The 20256-nt window shown below is 39.0% G+C and overlaps 2 protein-coding genes across 3 annotated transcripts in view; one reads left to right on the top strand and one right to left on the bottom strand.

The window, feature by feature from the left end:
- Lmbrd2 (LMBR1 domain containing 2) overlaps nt 1–18148 on the bottom strand; it is a 44269-nt gene extending 26121 nt beyond the window's left edge. The window contains exons 1-5 of the mRNA XM_050139030.1: nt 17961–18148; nt 7767–8003; nt 7422–7519; nt 5331–5426; nt 253–420 (exon numbers count right to left, since the gene is read on the bottom strand). Of these exons, the coding sequence (XP_049994987.1) occupies nt 253–420; nt 5331–5426; nt 7422–7519; nt 7767–7940 (536 nt within the window). The 5' untranslated portion in view covers nt 7941–8003; nt 17961–18148. The remainder of the gene's footprint in view (nt 1–252; nt 421–5330; nt 5427–7421; nt 7520–7766; nt 8004–17960) is intronic.
- A 174-nt stretch (nt 18149–18322) lies between these two features.
- Skp2 (S-phase kinase associated protein 2) overlaps nt 18323–20256 on the top strand; it is a 30269-nt gene continuing 28335 nt past the window's right edge. For both annotated transcript variants that reach the window (XM_050138984.1, XM_050138983.1), the window contains exons 1-2: nt 18323–18505; nt 19001–19272. In XM_050138984.1, coding sequence (XP_049994941.1) covers nt 18462–18505; nt 19001–19272 — 316 coding nt within the window. In that variant the 5' untranslated portion in view covers nt 18323–18461. The remainder of the gene's footprint in view (nt 18506–19000; nt 19273–20256) is intronic.

Genomic DNA, 20256 nt, shown 5'->3' with positions numbered 1-20256 from the left:
TATTAAAAATAGAACTGTTCTTTACCATATGGTTATTTGTCAAAACATTAATCTACCATCTACTAGTTATACTTAAGCATGCCATTCTGCATTTTGTTTCTTAGTAATATGCATTATTCAGATACTCCTTGAGGAGTATCTGTAAGACATATAATCTGGCATGTGTGTCTATTTACTTATATGTAGCAAAGAAGTTCACTGTAAACAGTACGAACATACACAGAACAGTGTTAAAAAGACTACTTTTCTTACCATTCTAAATGCAAACGTGGGTTTACAGCCACATAAATTAGAAATGCTCCAAATATCAGCAAGTAAGTGCCATAATAGATTGCATTCTCAATCAGGGCTGTTTTTATCTTTCCAGTAATGGAAAAGCCTCCAGATCTTGCATATGACTGCATAAAAGGTAGCAGAATCCTAGTCAGATGGAAAATACATGATTAAAAACTCAATTATGTATCTGTATAATCTGAAAATACCCCAAATACAAGAATCTCAATGTATCACTCTTATCCCTAATAATTTTATTATGAGTAGTTACATATTAATATTGAATGAACCATGATAATTATTTATATAATATTAAATTTTGGGAAAAACAAAGGTCCTAAAAAGGCTACAATGGCATGCAGAGCAGAATAACATGATTATTCATAGATTTCAGATTATCTAAAAGGCCTAAGATTAGGCCTTTGAGCCCTCATGAAGAGGCCAGAGTTGTGGTACATAACTGTACTCTTAGCACTTGGAAGACTGAAGCAGGAAGACTGGTGATTTAAGAACAACTTGGGTTACATAGTCAGACCCTGTTTCAAAAACAAAGACATAAATAACAACATCATTTCTACAGAACAACTTTGGACTACATCCAAAGAATGAAGAAACTTAAAAAGAAAGCACAGGATTTCATATGGGGTGGAGATCTGCTGGGGCCTGGGGGGTGGGGGTGGTCATCATTCCTGTGGACCTATGATGTGGGATTCCCCTCTGTATGCTGTGAATACCATTGGTTAATAAAGAAACTGCTTTGAGCCTATAGCAGAGCAGGGCAGAACTTAGGTAGGTGGGGAAAACTAAATTGAATGCTGGGAGGAAGGAGGTAGAGCCATGGAGCTGCTGCCAGAGACAGATGCAGAACCTTGCCAGTAGGCCACAACCACATGGCGATACACAGATTAATGAAAATGGGTTAAATTAAGATGTAAAAAGTTAGAGCTAATAGGCCAAACAATGATTTAATTAATACAGCTTCTGTGTGGTTATTTCAGGAGTCTGGGTGGCAAGGAAACAAACAAGTGGCCTCCTACAACAGACCTAGGACTGCAGGATCTCTACAACACAGGGCATAAAAAAAGACAGGTGGATAAATGGAATGAAATCAAAGACCTTAACATAAATCTACACACCTATGAACACTTGACTTTTGACAAAGAAGCCAAAATTATAGAATGGAAAAAAGAGAACATCTTTAACAAATGGTGTTGGCAAACTGGATATTGACATGTACAAGAATGCAAATAGATCCATATCTATCACCCTGCACAAAATTCGAGTACAAGTGGATCAAAGACCTCAACACAAATCCAGTTACACTGAACCTGACAGAAGAGAAAGTGGGAAATAGCCTTGAACTCATTGGCACAGGAGAAAACTTTCTAAATAGAAGACCAGTAGCACAGACACAAAGATCAACAATTAATAAATGCGACCTCATGAAACTGAAGAGCTTCTGTAAGGCAAAGGGCACCATCAGTAGGAAAAACGGCAGCCTACAAAATGGGAAAAGATCTTCAGCAATCCCACATCTGAGAGAGGGCTGATGTCCAAAATATATAAAGAACTCAAGAAACTAGGCATCAAAAAACCAAACAATCTAATTTAAAAATGGGATACAGATCAAAACAGAAAATTCTCAATAAGAGAGCTTGAAATGGTCAATATACACTTAAAGAAATGTTCAACATCCTTAGCCATCAGGGAAATGCAAATCAAAACAACTCTGAGATTACTTTTTACACCGCCAGAATGGCCAAGAAACACACAAGTGACAGCTCATGCTATAGAATATGTGGAACAAGGGGAACATTCCCCTACTTCTGGTGGGAGTATAAATTTGTACAGCTGCTTTGGAAATCTATATGGTAGTTTCTCAGAAATATGGGAATCAACCTATCGCAAGACCCAGCTATACCACTCTTGGGAATAAACCCAAAGGAAGTTCAATCATAACACAAGGATACTTGCTCGACTATGTTCACAGCAGGATTATTCATAATAGCCAGAAACTGGACATCTCTCAAGGAATAGATAAAGAAAATGTGGTGTTTATACACAGAAGTATTACTCAACTTTTAAAAACAATGCCGTCATGAAATTCTCAGACAAATGGATGGAACTTGAAAAAAAAATCATCCTGAATTGTAGCGCGCGGAGATGTAGCGCCGCCATGGCGCTGTCATGAAGTGGGCAAGGAGCCTGGGCGCCATTTGCTGTTCCACGTCAAACTTGACAGACAACTTGTGCGCGAGCTCCCCCCCAGCACGGAGTCTTTCAATCTGGCCATCTGATCTGGCCAATCATAATTTAGCACGATCACTCCATTCTGGCCTGAGCCATTGGGTTGATGACACGTCAGGGCTTTGTCTGGCACCGTATATATTCTTCTGCTTCACGGGGACGGGGTCTTTTGCCTCTCTACAACCTCAAGTGTAAGTGCTCCAATAAAGTGTGTTCTGAGAAGAATCCTGTTGCGGTCGTCTCTTCTGCTGGCGGGAGTGGCGTGCCGCACTGAATGATGTAACCCAGACTCAGAAAGACAAACATGGTATATACTCACTCACTCATAATTGGATTTTAGGTGTAAAGAATAACCATGCTACAATTCACAGCCCCAGAAAGGCTAGGTAACAAAGAGGGCCCCCCAGATCTCCCTGGAAGAGGAAACAAGAGATTTTGTGGATGGATTGGAGGCAGGTGGGGATGGGTATGTGAGGGATCAGTTTTGGGGTGGAGAGTAAAAGAAGAGAGTACTGAAAGAAACGACTCAAAAGGGGACACATTTTAGGGTCAGACAGAAACCTGGTGCAAGGGAAACTGCCACAAATCTACAAGGATGAGCCCAGTTAAGAATCCTAGCCGTCAGCCGGGCGGTGGTGGTGCACGCCTTTAATCCCAGCACTCGGGAGGCAGAGGCAGGCGGATCTCTGTGAGTTCGAGACCAGCCTGGTCTACAGAGCTAGTTCCAGGACAGGCTCCAAAACCACAGAGAAACTCTGTCTCAAAAAACTAAAAAAAAAAAAAAAAAAAAAGAATCCTACCCATAGTAAATACATAGCCTAAATTGGCCATCTCCTGTAATCAAATTGGTAACTACCCCAATTGTCATCAGAGAGCCTTCATCCAGTAACTGACGGACAATGCAGAGACCACAGACAAGCACTAGGCTGAGCCCAGGGAATCCTATTGAAGAGACAAGCTGGGGTGGGGGGTGGAGTAAGAGGTTAGAGTCTCTCACAGAAGCAACTGGCCTACTCATGGGAGTTTACAGAATAAGGAATGTCTAGAGAAGAACATGGTCAGGCATATTGTGAATGGCCTATAACACCATAGCTGTAATTGATGCTATGTGGGAACAGGCAGGCAAGATGACTAAAAACAAGGCTCAAGGGAAGACCAGCATTCAGGAACTGGGTCACAGAAGTAAGGGAAACACCCAGGAAGGAAAGGAGAATGTGTGAATGAGTAGGCAGGGCTAGAGGCCCCTATTGCTAAAGTCATTGCACATTTAGGACACAAGATTGGATTATTTGAGTTGGATCTAACATGAAAGCTTTTTTTTGTTCAATCTAGCCTCCTTGAGTAAACTATGCAAGCTGCCAAAAGAGGGAAGCAATTAAATAGTCCTATCCAACTGCAACATCTATGAACCAGAATAATAACCAGCATGGCAAGGTATCTGTGATGGTGTAGGAAATAGCACTCATATTTGTTGGTGGTAACCAACATCTGTCTAATTGGAGTCAAGGATCACTCAACAGGAAGGAAATCATGCCTGGTACTGAAAACCTACCCTGCTGCCTAAGGGTAGTGAGGACATGTACATTAGAGAACAATCTAGTACAGCCACTTAGCTAGACCAGCATAATTCCTTACTATATTATAAATCTTATCCTTACACCCACATATTGGTGTAGCTACTACTTCATCAAAGAAGCTTTTTTTCCCAGCAAATTGAGACCATAACAGAGAAACACAAGAGAACACAATGCAGATCATGACAGTGGGGAGCCCAGACCCAACCCAGTCTATACCACAGCTCTTGCATCTATGCCTCGGGGTCACTGTGGAAGAGGAAAGATTTTTAAGGGACAGAATACCAGGAAATCTGTGGTGAAACAGTCTCTCCTAGAAATAGCTGCATAAATAAAACCAGAACAATGGCAATATTTATCAACATATTTCTATGGAAAGAGGAAAATGGTGAGCAGTGCTACCTCTAGACCAGTTGTCCTCAACCTTCCTAATGCTATGACGCTTTCACAGTTCCTCATGTGGTGTCGCCCAAACACAAAACTATTTTCATTACTACTTCAAACTGTAATTTTGCCATTATGAATCATAATGTAAATATCTGTGTTTTCTGACAGTCTTAGGTGACATCTGTGAAAGGGTTGTTCAATCCCCAAGAGTCATGACCTATAGATTGAGAACCAATGCTCTAGACCAGAACTACAGACAACTAATGACTGCTGGGAGAGGGACAATTAGCCTCTACCAGGGAGGAGTCCTCTTATTGGTTGTCCAATGCAGAGTGCAAAGTCCTATAACCATATACACACAAACAAAAACTGATTTATCAGGTAGCATGTAACAGTAATAATCAAAGAAATAGAGGCTATCAACTTGAAAGTTACGGGTGGAGGTGTGGGATGGGTGTGAGGGGGTATTTGGGATAGGCTAGAGGGAAGAAAGGGAGAGAGGAAGTTATATAATTCTACTTCAATCAAAAACATATGTAAGAAAGGAAACCAAGGGAAGGTAGTGACCTTAGTGAAAGCACTTTTATGTAATAACAGAGATAAAAGAGGACTGGACTAAAGGCCAAACGAGAAGTGACATGGAAGGGAGGAGTCACAAGAAAAAATTTCATTTCTGTTTTCTATTTTTGTCTCCTTTTTTCTCTTTACTTTCTTCTTTTTTTTAAAGATAGGAGAAATGAGTCAGAAAAACTGGGACATATGTGTGAGTATACATACACACTTCAAAATATTAAGGTTCACTAAAAATTAATCACTTTACCCACAAATGCATCCTTCACTTCTACTCACCACGTTAAAAACTGTGATGTCCAATAAACTACCCTCCAGAAAATTGGCATGATTCCATCTGGAATGTAACTCCATGGCTTGAAACATGGATGTTGCCTGTTATAACAATTTAAAGTCAGTTAATCACAAATAATTATTTCTTAAAAGAAAGTTTATACAAAATTGTGAGTAGCAAAGTTCATTTGTATCAAATTAATAATTACTGATCAGATCCTAATATCTCAGAAAATTTAAAAACAAAGCTGTCAGAACAAAACTGTTTACTCTAAAAAGGAGTATCATTTAAGTTTCCAATTTTCAGTGTATTTTTAGTTATTTAGAGAAAAGAAGCCCTACTATTTAATTAACTGACTGGTAGCGTAGAAATCTTTTATTTTTTAAATATTTATTTATTATGTATACAATATTCTGTCTGTGTATATATCCCTGCAGGACAGAAGAGGGCACCAGACCCCATTCCAGATGGTTGTGAGCCACCATGTGGTTGCTGGGAATTGAACTCAGGACCTTTGGTAGAGCAGGCCATGCTCATAACCTCTGAGCTATCTCTCCAGCCCCGCGTAGAAATCTTTAGAAAACAGACGTATAGAATCAAATACTCAATGATTACACTTAAAATATACTCATTCTATTTGTAAGGCTGGCTATATTTGCCCTTTATTGTTATATAGTAATGAAGGTTGAAATAGGAATTTGATAGGAATTCAATATAACAGAAATTTAGGTGGTTAATTCCTGGATACAATACTAATTAAATTAGACACACTATCAGTTCTGCCTAGATAAGCACCCACATCTATACACAGTTCTATCCATCTTTTCTGATTAAGAATCTCTCACCATAAATTCTTTCACTTAAAAGAGTTTTCTTGACAACGAGGCTATCTTTTTAATTCAGGGACTTCTAACTCCTCAAACTATTACTTATTTACAACTAGTTTTGCATGGGAATTAAAGTTTAAATTACATTTTAACTTTACTCAGGTAGATGTTCTTGCAGGTGTATGTGCAGGTTCACATGTGTGAAAGTGCATGTGTGCAAGAAGGTCAGAGAACAACCTTGGGCATCATCCTCAGGAGCACTAGCCCACTCCTTTGAGACAGGGGTTCTAATTGGTGTGGAGCTCATCAATCTGGCGATGCTGGTTCTTGTTCAGTGAGTCCAACAATGGGATTACAAGTGCACAACATTTTTATGTGGATTCTTGGGACCAAACTCAGGTCCTTATAATTGTGAGTCAAGTACTGTATTGACTAAGCTATCTCACTAGGTCCTATATTTTCTTTTAAAAGCTGCACAAATAAACACACCGAAATACTTCATGTGAGATTATGTTTCTTTTATACATTATTTTCATTATGTATATAAGTTTCTGTGTTTGTGTGTGTGTGTGTGTGTACCTACAGAGGTCAGAGGTTTGGTCAGTTGTGAACTGCCCATCATAGGTGTTAGGAATTGAATTTGGGTCCTCTGCAATAACAGGAAGTATTCTTAACTGCTGAGTCAACCATCTAGGCCTATAATGTTTCTTAAGAATGCGTAATATGAAAGAAATCTCCTTTATTCACACAACCTTGTTTTAGCTTGTTTCTGTTTGCAGGTTTTAAAAACAAGGCCTCATGTAGTCTAGGCTAGTCTTGAACTGCGTAGGTGAGGCTGGCCTTGAACTCTTGATGTGCTGGGGTTACAGGCTTGCACCACCATGCCAAATTCTACTTGTATTAACTCTTGTAAATTAGATGAAATGGAAAGTGCTTCTCCTTTATAAATTTATTTATGGTGCTGAAACTTAGGAATGTTTAAATTTTTAAATATAAGACAGACTGAGATGAAGAAGAGGTTTCAGATTTTAGTAAGGGGTGAAAACATACTAAAACTTGTGTCTTCTTTAAGTTTCTCAGTACCACATTGTATAGTGATATAGACTTGAAAAGTGTATTTAAATACCACGCAATATACTAAACACACTAGCAAGGATGAAAGTAGAGGAACAATATGGAATAAGGGAAACTTTATAAATACAAAATAGAGGTGGTAAAACTATCAACCACAATATTTATATTAAACAGGAAAGTAGAAGGAAAGAATACCTTGGAGCTGGGGTGACAGCTGCATACACTCCCGTAACATTGCTATTTTCAGGAGGGCTGGAATTTGCAGCAGCATGTCTGCATCGGTTATATATTGTCTAAAGCAATGAATACATAGTTTTACAATGAGAACCAAGAATTCACAAAGTACTTAAAGGATATTTCATAAATCTACCTACCTATTTTCCTGGCTGTACTATTTAATACCTAAATTCCTAAACAGCATCAAAATTCATAATATAAAGATAGCCTGACATAGTTTTATCATTTTAATAAAGCACTATTCAAAGCATATTTCAAATTGTACGATTACAACTGACTTTTGTATCTCAATTTCCCTCTTACCGTACTAACATCCAGCGGCAGTATGAAGACAATAAGAAAGCAGAGATACCAAGCGAGCAGTGTTCCAACGATTACAAGCCTGTGCTGTTTCTTAAAGTCTCCATATCGATGAAGGAGGAACAGTGCCAGAAAGAAGACAAAAACAATCTCCAGTCCTAAAGCTGCTCCACTCATTATTGAATGCTCACAATCGCCAACTACAGTGATCCGTGCATAGCTCTGGACCGTATCTCTTCACTAGACGAGAAAAAAGAAAAGAAAGAAACACAGAACATTAACACAGTAAATGACAATTTGAGAATTTTTAAATTACTTTATTAATGTGCTAATAAATTCTTTGGAAAACATGTGGAACTTTACATTGGCCTCTGAATAAGAAGAAATGATGAGTTTGTTATAACTTACTTTTTAAAGTACACCTTTAAAATTTCACAAGTAGGCTGGGCGTGCTAGCACATACCCTTAGCCTAGTACTTCAGGTGCTAGAGAGGAGGAGGAGGAGTTAGAGGCCAGCCTGGAATATACAGCAAGACCCTGTCTCATATATACATATGTCATTTATATATAGTATACATTCATTATTCTAAATATATATTTTAATGTTTCTCATTGCCATATTGTGTACTGATGTATATTTAAAATATATATGTATAAGCATATATATGATATGTTTCATTTCTTTAGGGAAAAATACTGTAACAAAAGTTATGTTCATTCTTAAAAATGTTTTAAAAATTAAGAAATTCTTAATACTAAGATATAAAGTTTTAATATATTATTTGAATGTTTCTTAATGTTATAAATGATAGCCAAATATTTAAATTACTTTAACTTTTAAAACTTTTTAATACAATATATTGTGATCATACTGTTTCTCCTCCCCAACCCCTCATAGATCATTACCTCCCCATCTACCCAACTTCATGTTCTCTCTCTCAAAAGAATATAAAACAAAGACCAAAACAAATAAGTAAACAATATGAGTAAGATAAAGACCACCAAAACACACATATACACACATACAAAACAAACAAACAAAAATAGAACAAAACAAACAAATAAAACCATGGAGTCCATTTTGTTGGCCAACTACTCCTGAACATGGGGTCTGACCTGAGTGTACTGATAGATCCCATGACACTCCATTGGAAAAAACTAATTTTCCCTTTGCTATCAGGTACCAACTGCAAATAGCTTCTTGGTTAGAGGTGGATCTTTGTTGCAGAATATTTTATATAAATAATCTATCATAGAAAATTAGATATTAAATCTACCTTAGGAAGTTAGACATTTAATGAAATTTCCTAAAATCATCCATAGCCAAGAACTTAAGATTTCCTGAAAGAAAGTCACCAACAAAAACATTCAAAACTAACTTCTTTGAAACATTATTCTCCTTTTGTGCTTTGTCAAACTCAACTTTCATGATTTAAAGCTTGTCATAATCTACTTTACAGGTAAACATTTTCCATTAATCTGTATAAATATCACTTCCTCTAAAGAAAGCTAATTTTCTATTTTACATCAATAGGGCATGTGCCTCTCCACCCAGCTGTTTGTTGAAAATCTGAACTCTGGTCCTCATGCTTGTGTATCAGCACTTTTCCACTGAACCATCTTCCCGGCACCACATCAGGTATATCCCTACTGTAACACCTGTAATCCCCAAAAGAGCTCTGAGGTGGTGTCTGGCATATGTGGAGTATCTGTTGAAATATAAGTGGGTGATTACTGTGTTCGTCAGACTTACACTATTTTTCTATTATTGCTTAATTAAAGTAATTTGAAACTTGTTACAAAAAATATAAATTAAATTACTGTCTACTGCTCTGTACCTTATCAACTGCTACTGAATAATTTAAATATCTCATTAGACCTCAACCACTTTTAAGGCAAACGTTAAGTGATCAGGTGTCAGTGCAAGGTGGACTGTGCTGATGAACCTGGTGCCACCTCCACGATCCAGCTTTTGTAAATGTCACTCAGGGAAAAGAAATCAGTTTTCTCTAATGGAGTGTCACAGGGACATCAATCATTCTCCAGGGCAGGCCACAAAAGCAACTCAAAGTTTATTGTTGTTGTTGGTTTGTTTTTATTGTTGTTACTGTGTGTTTACTTTTTGTTTTTTTGCTTTGTTTTGACTTTTTGTTTTATTGGTATTTTGTTTGCTTTGATATTAGTTTCTGTAGGTTTTTGATTGCTTTTGGAAATATTTTTGGTTTTGTTTTAAAAGAGAGGGAGAGAAAGAACATAGAGTTCGGTGGGTGGAAATGTGGAAGGACCTGGGAGCTGGGGAGGAGAAAATGACCAAAATATATTGTAGGAAAACACTTCTTAATTATGGAATAAAAATAAAAAATGTAACTCAAGTGTGAGTCTAAGTATAACACAATTATTACCAGAAAATTTCTTTATACTTTTACTATCTGAAATTTTTCAGTGCAAGGAATATTATAATAGCATAAAAAGAGTGAATATAAATTACCCACAAATTTTAAATATTTATTAGTGCCCAATGGTCAAATATTATCGAAGAAAAAGAAATAATGTTTAGGATTATTAATAACAAAAGGGCATGCCCACATAAACTGAAAAATTAGATACACATTTTATGTCCTATGCAGAAAAAAATTAGACAATAATGAAATACTTTAAAACACCCTATGGGTGGTACTAACATGGGCAGAGATAAACTACAAAATCAGTGACTAACCTGCCATATTAACATTTTTACTATACTTCTCAATTTCTCAGTTGAAGTACTTTACAATGTTACATATGAAGCATACTTGTGGGTCTTTCATCTCAGTACAGGAAAATTTGGCTCTATCCTCTCTTTGTGGTCGGGATACTATCCTGCCAGTGTGGTAATAAAGAACAACTATTTATCATCATTTTTGTGAATCAAAATTCCCAGCACAGAATAGCTCAGCTGAGTTCTCTCAAGGCATCAGCAGGTTTACAATCCTCTCTGAAGAAGAATTTCAGAATTCACAGTGGGCAAAATTTAGTTTCACTCATCAAGGCTAATGTCACATGTGAAGTGTATGCAGTAGATATTCTCATTTCACTTCCAGAGATTAAGGGATAGTTATTTTTATGTGTCCAGTATTGTGTTTACCACATCATTTATGTGGCTGGAAGCTTTTCTTCCCACGTGGTTTGCCAGTCTTTTTTTTTTTTTTTTGAAAGAAGCAATTCTAAAAGGCTGTATTTCAACAAAACACATTCTGAAATATGAAATTACAGAGACAGTAACAAGATCAGTGGTCATCTGATCAGTACACAACCCACACATGGACATGCACTAAATGTCACACGATTCCTCGGATATCTATGATTTCTGTCTTTCAAATAAGAATAGAAGTATATATATTTTAAAAGATCAGTGGTCACCAGAGGATAGAGGGAGTAGGAACAGGCAGAGACTTGTACCATAGTAGAATTAATTGCTTTGTGGGCTACTAAAGTGACAGACACCTGTCACTTTGCATCCACAGAATGTACTGCAGGAAAGAACTCTAACATAAACCATTATTATATTTAACAATTACAAATTGTTCCTAAATTCTTTCCCAATGGGAAACATAAACATCATTCCCTTTTTCCTAAGGTGCCAATGACACAATCCCATCAAAGTTCATTCTGGGAAACCAATGAGTTTATTGGGCTTCTTTACAGAGCATAGGTGAGGGGTGATTTAGAGGAGTGTGGCTGCTCCTCCCCCAACAGGCCACACCTGGAAATCCTTTACTCAGCAGGGATGAGGACTTCCCTATAGCTGCGTGGATAAGCCCCTCTCCTAGCATTTCCTCAGCCTGTATATGCTAGCCCCTCCCCGAAGCCATGTGCAATTAAGTGGCAGTAGTTTTTAAAATAACTACTCTAAGGCTTAATATTAATTACAAACCATTTGGCCTATCAGCTCAGGCTTATTATTAACTAGCTCTTACAACTAAACCCATTTCTATTAATCTGTGTATTGCCACCATGGATTACCAGTGGTGCTCTGTCATGTTGTTCCTTGAGCGGCTGGAGGGCATCTCCTCAACCACCTTCTTTCTACATGTATCTATATCTGGATTTCCCACCTAACTATATTCTGCCCTGCCACAGACCAAAGCAGCTTCTTCATTAACCAATGGTAATAAAATATATTCACAGCATAGAGAGGGGCATCCCACATCACATTTATTTCTTCTTGTGTCATTATGTCACAGGTGAATCCCAGTGAAACTGGAGATTCATTGGGCTTCCCTAACCTGAAAGAATATGAGTTTAAAGTCTGTATTATCGATCTCATTCCTAGCTTCAAATGAGGAATTACCTTTTAAGTATACAATGATAGTACCTATTATGACTATCTGTGAATTCCTATAGCTTGTCTTGGTTGCTGCAACTGAATAACTCTGTTGAAAGGCAGGGTAAGTTATAGCAGCTTAACTTAGCTATTTATATATTATAGTTCATAAGAGTAATTGTCAAGTAAAAAGAATATGGTTCTGTTAACAGTGGAATAGCAATTTGACAATACATATCAAAATCCTTTACTTAAAAACAAAACGTACTTCTAAGGCAGCAAATCCTTTTTTAATTACTCATTCTCAAGAAAAAAACAAAGCACAAAGCTGGGTGTGGAGCACACAGTTATAATTCCAGTGCTAACGGGGAGGAGACAGGTGGATCCCTGGGGCTTGCAGGCTAGCCAGTTTTGCCTAAAATCAGCAACCTCTAGAAAGAGACACTTCTCAAAAATAAGATAGACAGCATGGAGAAACAAGATCCTACATGGTTCTCTGGCCTCACGTTCACACACATGCTTGAACACTCTCATAAATATATATGTATACACAAGCATGTGTATGCAAACACACACACATACAAAAGAAATAGCAAAATGGGAATTAAGGATTTATCTACAATGTTCATTTTCACTACCAGCATTATATATAAAAGCACAGAACAACTAAATGTTTGCAATAAGTAGTCCAGGAAGTCCTCTGGTCTCACCATTGTCAAATAAGGACAAAGGTTTAATAAAACAAAAAGTGGTGATGATGGTGTATGAAAAAAAAAGATTTCTACTTTCTTCTTTGTGCCTTTTTGAATATGTTTGTTTTTAATTTTTAGTAATAAATAACAGTATTTTGTAATTAAGAGTTATTTAAGGTCAATATCATATGTAGGATTAAATACACAAAGTTTGTGTTGGATGTTACAACTCTTTTAAAATACATGTTTTATTATACCTTGGAACACCTGAGTTTAAAACCTAAGTGCTTGATAACTATATAACTTTATGCAATGAAAGCTCTTAAATAAGGATGTGCACCTCACACCTGTGGCTATAAAGATCAAATATACGTAAAACACTGAGGAAGAGTTCCAGACACTAACTGCTTACCTCTGCTGTTTTCTAGAACATACCTACTTACCCTAAAGGTCTCAAAGCATTGTTTTGAGTCTGCTTTCCTCAAACAAGTATGCATAAGAAAATAACTGATTCTTACGTCTTAATCTCTGCGCTACCACAACTCCCAAAGTGCACCCTCATCCCTTTGTAAGATATAAGCTTGGCTCATAAAGATTATTGCTCTCTTGCAACAAATTAGCATTGTTTCCTTCAATTTGCAAGGTAGCTAAACAATTCTTCATGTTTCCTGACAAAAAATTAAACACAATTCAGAACATGTCAAGAAGTGCATGTAGCACACCAGTACAAGAGAAGATGATGTCATCCATATAGGCACACATTCAGAGTGGGTTAATTATAACGGAACATTTGCTCAATTGTAACTGTGCAACCCATAAAAGATTCCAAGAGCCAAAGGAAAAATTTGCCTTTGACCACAACAAAACTTGACTTACCACATTCTCCAAACATTAAAATTACAGGTTTGGGGAGAAGATGATGATTAATATTTGGAAGTATGCTAGTTTTCATGGGTTGATATTAACACCATAGTAGCAAAGTTGACTTATTCAAAACCAAAATGCCAACTGACTTAACTGATAAAATTTTAGCACCTCATGTATATTTAGATTGTACTGTTCAAAACACCAAATCAAAAAGCCTTAAATATTTAAAGCCCAACTCCATCATTTTCCAGTGATCAAAATACTATTCAATATTATTTCCAAATGCCTTTATAACCCTGTGAAAAATAATGATTCAGTACTGTCTTCTATGTAGATTGTGACTGATGATGGTTATACACAATAAACTCACTGTAAAAAGAAAATTAAAGGTTAAGATAATTTTGGAATTTGAAGAATCACAAATGTTCAAAAAGAGAGAGGACAGGAGAGAGAGGAAACTCAAGCAAAAGGGAATAAAAAAAATTAAGAAGAAACCAAAGCAACTCGTAAGAATACAAACAAACAAAAAAAAAACTGACAAAAAAATTCATCAACCCCCAAATTCCTAAAATCAATTAAAAAAAAATCCCATCAAAACCTGAGGATTCATCAGAGTTGCTTTTAACTTATTCTTTTTTCTCTGGCTTTGAAATACTACACAAACTCTCCGCCCCTTAGCCACATCCCAGTTGCGGCAGTAATTTAAATAATTATTTTAGCTCAGGTATGTGACATAATGAAGGCTGGATGCTAACTCATGATCCTAACAACAAAGACTTAAAAGGAGCAGACTAAGAAGTGAATGATAAACGTAAAAGAAAGCAGTTTCCCACCACTAAGAAGAAATGCCTTAAATATAACCATTGTGTTAAAGGTTTGTGGCTAGAGCTCCATTTAGAACACAGCACAAGTGACTATTTCACTTTAAAAATGACAAAAAGCCAGAATGGTTTCGCTCTTGCGTTGGTCCATCTAAGAGAAGACTTGCCACACCAGGTGACAGGGATTCCAAAGCATAGCAAGAGGCACCAGCAGATGACTCATCTTTGGCAGGGCTTGCAGGGCAGAAGCGAACCAGGTCAGTGGGTAAGGAGAACACTAACCCTTCAACAAACCTCTAAACCTCGAGGACTTCAGTGGAAGAAACAGAGTTACTTTGATATCTGGAGACTCCTTTTGTTTGTTTTTGTTCTGTTTTGTTTTTCGAGACTCCTTTATAACAAAGTAGTGTTTTTACAAAGCAACTCTAAGATTTAGTGTATGTTTAGGATATCACACTACTCATTATCTGTTTTACTGAGTTACTTCCCACAGTCTAGTGAGGAAGGACTGTTAGAACTTTGGTTATCTACAGACATGAGGGTAGATAAGTAGCTTATACAAGCTCTCACAGCCAGCATAAGGCAAAGCAGATCCAAAATAAGGCATCTTGACCACAGAGGATGAATTTCAATTTCACATCTCACCTCCAATCCAGGCATCCTTTTAAAATGCAGTTTGTTTCAAATAATTTCTATGGTTGCATTTTCATAAAAAATAAAAATATTCCCCTATTTTTCTTCCAGCTATATCAAGACAGAGTCCTTAAAAAGTCATGTTTAATACAGAATTTAACACTTTATTTTATGGGTAATTATTTCATTTAGACTATAGATTTTTTTTTTCTAATTTTCATAGAAGTATAAGTAAAACAGAACAAATAAGAATCTTTTTGTTATTGAAATAACCTGTCCATTAGTGATCATTAAGTCAAAGAAAACTGAAGATAACTTCAAAACCAATTTAAGAGAAATGGAATTTGATAGGCAACTGAAAGTATTCTGCTATAACTGTCTCCAGTATTTTGTTTCCCTAAGCTAAATAACATAAAGAGGGAAAAGAAATTTTTAAATTTCTATGAAGCAACATTGCCTTTATGCATAACTGTATGTCTCTGGCTATATTTGAGATCAAGTAGTACTGACGACATGGCTACAGAGACACAGTTCTACACATGTACGCAAATACGCATATGCCATAAACATGCACATATATATAATAGTCAGCTACGATGGCCAGTCTTTTCTAGCCTCTCCTGGGCCCAGAAAACATTGATTGCCTTGTAATTATGCTGTGTTTTTAGTTGCATAAAGGACACTGCTGGTGACTTTCCTAAACATCTCACGTTTCTCAATTTATATTGTCACTTTGTGTTCTATATTAAGCTTCCAAAGAGCACTGGATATTATTCAACCTAATAATACTTTCAGTTATATAAAATGATTCTTTTTTTTTCCTGGACCCAGATTAATTCCAATGCTGAAAATATGTTTTAAGGCTTATTAAAATGAAATGCATTGTGTGCTGGGTAAGATTAAATGTGATTAATCAGGAAATAAAATATTTTACATTAGCAGCAACCACAATATAGCCCTTTACGAGACTAGAGGGGACTCTCTACATAGTTAATACTCTCAAATCTTCAATGGATACAATTCCTCTATCAAAAAGAATCATATGTGCCAATTTGAGCCTTAAAACTTTTACCCACTAAGGTAACAGCTGTGATTAGAAGATATGCAAAAAGAGAATAGTTCCATTCCTGAGGCAAAGCTTTCCCACCTACAAGATCTTTATTTGAGGTGCTTTTTACTAATTAATTACTTTCTATCTCAACACTTTATTATCAGGGTGTCAAACTACTGTTGCTGTGTTTTCTTTCTTTAGTTTACAAGCTCTGTCTTGTTCACTCTCCTTAAAAAGTGGACTGCATATTTTTTTTATTGTTTTTGTGAATGAGTTAGAATCATAACAGAAGGGATGGGGGTTCAAGAGAAGGTAAATGAGCTTTCCAAAGTAATAAAAAAGTAACTACATATGAAACCTCGGAAGGTCTCATTTTTAACATGCTTTCTTATTGCAATGCTTAATGAATGAATGAATGAATGAATGAATGAATGTATGAATGAATGAACTGTGAATACTCTCATTGTTTGGGTGGTTGGTTGGTTGGTTTTGTTGTTTTGTTTTTCTCTGTGTAGCCCTGGACATCCTGAAACTTGCTCTGCAGACCAAGCTGGCCTTGAACTCACAGCTTCTGCCTGTCTCTGCCTCGGGAATAGCCTTTGCTTCCTTTCAATTAAAATCACTTTGAGATCTCTCTCTCTCTCTCTCTCTCTCTCTCTCTCTCTCTCTCTCTCTCTCTCTCTCTGCCCTCCCTCTCTCCATGGTTTTCTGAAACAAGGTTTCTCTGTGTAGCATCTCTGGCTATCCTGAAACTCACTCTGTAGACCAGGCTGGCCTCAAACTCACAGAGATCTGCCTGCTTCTGCCTTCCGCGTACTAAGATTAAAGCTTTGCGCTACCAGATCAAGTCAGAGGTCAGATCTCTCTGTCTCTCTCGGTCTCTGTCTCTGTCTCTCTCTCACACACACACACACCACTCTCACTTTCAAGAACTATGGGTTTATAAATGCCTCTTCCTCTGTCAATAAGTAATTGATGCAAAGAACAGGTAGAAACACACCTGAGTGAGAGGGATTTAATTCCATTATAAAAAGGAATCTTCCCCACCACCAAAGAAACACAAAGGCATGTTATCTAAGGCAAAAACCAATATTAAGTTTTTGATGGGGCTAGCCTGCCTTTTGCTCAACTTCATAGATCCTCTTCATTTTTATTGGACTTGAAATGCGTCCCCTACCCTCTCCCTTGCTGCCCGGGAGTCACATTTTTAGCGCAGTTTGCACACTCGCATTTCGCACGGTCATCCTAATCTAATCGCCCCCGACCTCTTCAAAAAGCCTAAATTAGCCTAGCTTCTCGGCTATGGGTTGAGTCAGAAGCACCGCAACAGCTTCCCAGGGTTTTCTCTCTGCAGGCACATCGTCTTCTTGTTCCCTTGCTTGCATTTGAGAAACGCATCAAGGATACAAGACACTCGCGGGAAGCCCTGCTGGTCCCTGCTACCCTAAAATTAAAGCACGGCTTCTCTTGGAATTGCGCTTTAGCTTAAAAAGCCCTGCAAACGCAGGCTGTCCGATCTGATCCTCAGTCCCGGCCCGTGGGGTGTGTGTGTGCGCCGTGCTATTTCAGAGGTGAGGTGAGGATGGTGCCCACGGCCCCGGTCCTAAGGGCCGCCCACTGCCAAGTGGAGGAAGCAGCCGACTGGCGGGAGGGCAGACGTGCCACCCGCAGCCTCTCACCTGGCGGCCGGGCGACCGAGACCTGGGAGCAGGGCCTGGCGGTGGCGGCCGCTCGCAATGTCGAACCCCCCTCCCACCCCGTCCATCTCCGCCAGGCTGGGCCGGGACCCCAGACCCCGACGCGCCGCACGCGCCCCCCCACTAGGCTCACCGTCGGATCTCTCTAGACAGGGCCCGGAAGGGACTGAGAAGCTTCGCGTCCGCAGCAGTGTGTCGGCGTCGGAGACACACGGTCCGAGGCGACTGCAGCGGTGGTCACCCGAAGGCCTGTGGGCGCGGGGAAAAGAAAAACCCTCACCCAGTCAATCGGCTGACATTTCCCAGTCAGCCTGAGCTCCGCCCACTTCCGCTCGCCCGCCCCCCCTTCATTTCCCCGTCCCGCCCTGCGCCGCGGGGGGTTGTGGGTATCTGGAGGGCTGGGCAAAAAGGAGGAGGGAATCTAGTCGGACAGGGAGCCACGCCCAGAACTACAATTCCCAGCAGGCGACGGGGCGTCAGAAGGCGGCTGCTGGAAAGCGGGATGCAGAACTCCGCGCGCGCGGTGGTGATGGAACGTTGCTAGTTCGCGGGTCCGGCTGTGGGGCCCCGTGGGGGGAATCTCTCTGCTCCGCGCGCTGGAGCGGGATTCTGGGAGCAGGCAGATCTTCAATTAATGCACGCATTCAAAACCCCTGAATCCGTGGACGCAATGCACAGGTAAACCGATTGCAAAAACGGGGCAAAGCATGAATGAATCGTTTGAAATGCTTTTAGGCCGCGAATGTTGCTCCTTGCTCAAATAATCTTTTTTTGTGAATGGTTGCCTAGCCCCTTTTTTTGAAGAAAGTGGATGGATGGATGCATGCTTTAGTGAGAATATCTATGTGCCTTTCAATTCGGCTTCCTAATTGGGTTTTCCTCCCACTCTTTTGAATCATGGTATGAATGCTGTCCGTCTTTTTCCCTCCACGGGAAGAAGTTATTGAGGCCTTCTGCGTGACCATCAGTCCGAAAGCCTTTCACAGTGGGGTGTGTGTGGGTTTCCGATTTTCTCTTTCATTCTTGGAAGCTTGCTGCAGGCATGTTAAACTGCAGTACTGTTTCTCGGTGTGTCTTTTCCACACTGCGTACTTGACGCTTCTTTCATTCCTACCTTGGAATTATTTAGGGGTGTGCTTTCAAAAGGATTGGGGAATGTGTGCCCTTCTGCAGGAAGCACCTTCAGGAGATTCCGGACCAGAGTAGCAACGTCACCACCAGCTTCACGTGGGGATGGGATTCCAACAAGACTTCTGAACTGCTCTCCGGCATGGGTGTCTCTGCCTTGGAGAAGGAGGAGGTGGACAGTGAGAACATTCCACATGAACTGCTCTCAAACCTCGGCCACCCTCAGAGCCCCCCAAGGAAACGGCTAAAGAGCAAAGGCAGCGAAAAAGACTTTGTGATCATCCGTCGGCCTAAGCTCAATCGAGAGAACTTTCCAGGTACCGTATGGCACTAAAATTCAAGTTGTGTAAGAAATGGATTGAAGTGTTCTGTTTGAACTAAGTTGATTGAACTATTTCCTTGGGGAATCTTTAGGATGGGTACCTAAAACCGCCTAGTTTTGAAGTGTTGCAATGAAGTGGAAAGCAGTCTCTTTCGGAATCTTGGTAGGTCTTTCTTTATCTTCTGGTTCACAATTGACTTGAAACTTTTAACCCAGGAGACAGCATTCCTGCCCTTTTCCTTACAAGGGAATCTCCCCGCTCAAAGTCCAGCTCAGCACACTGATAAATGGGAATATAAGCGAGGGTCTTAGAGGATCGCTTTGGTCCTAATTCACTGCTCTGTACCAGAGTGAACTTTATATCTTAAGCATTTAGGTTATTTGTAGACTCATTAGGAAGGTAAATGTTAATCTAGGACGAGAATGTTTACCTCCCTGCTCCACTTGTAACAGACTCTTGGGGTGTTGAGTTTCCATTACTGTGGCATTATAGTTACAGTCGTAGAGCCCTAAAACTTAGTCTGGTCCCCACCGTCCCCCTATATGCAGCTAGTCATTATGGCTTAACCTCGTGTGTAACAAATGATCCAAACAATGGGTTTATAGTTTCAGCATTTCTCTCAGTTCTATCTCCCAGATGTAAAATGGATTGATGAAAATGGGATTTACCTTAATTTAGTCCCTTACTAGTGACTCCCATTGCCTGATTCCCCAAGCATTTGTAAATCAGTGCCTCCAGGGTAGAGCAAGACTCCGGCACTCAGCCACAGAGTAAATGTAGTGCACTGACCTGAGGCGTCATCAGGGTTTTTTGTGTTGTTTGTTTGGTGGGCTTTTTTGTTTTGTTTTCTTTTAGTCTTGTAAAAAGAGTGATTCAGCAAGTATTTGCTGCAGAAACACACCGTGTGCTCCACAGTTTAATGCTAAGAACACAGCAGTGAACAAAACACACACATTTTTAAAGAGCTTAGAGTGTCCA

The sequence above is a fragment of the Alexandromys fortis genome, unplaced genomic scaffold (assembly GCF_014885135.2).
Source record: "Alexandromys fortis isolate MF-2015 unplaced genomic scaffold, M_Fortis_MF-2015_v1.1 scaffold_37, whole genome shotgun sequence".
Lineage (NCBI taxonomy): Eukaryota > Metazoa > Chordata > Mammalia > Rodentia > Cricetidae > Alexandromys > Alexandromys fortis.
The sequence above is the reverse complement of the archived record's forward strand: the minus strand, read 5'-3'. Positions and strand labels throughout refer to the sequence as shown.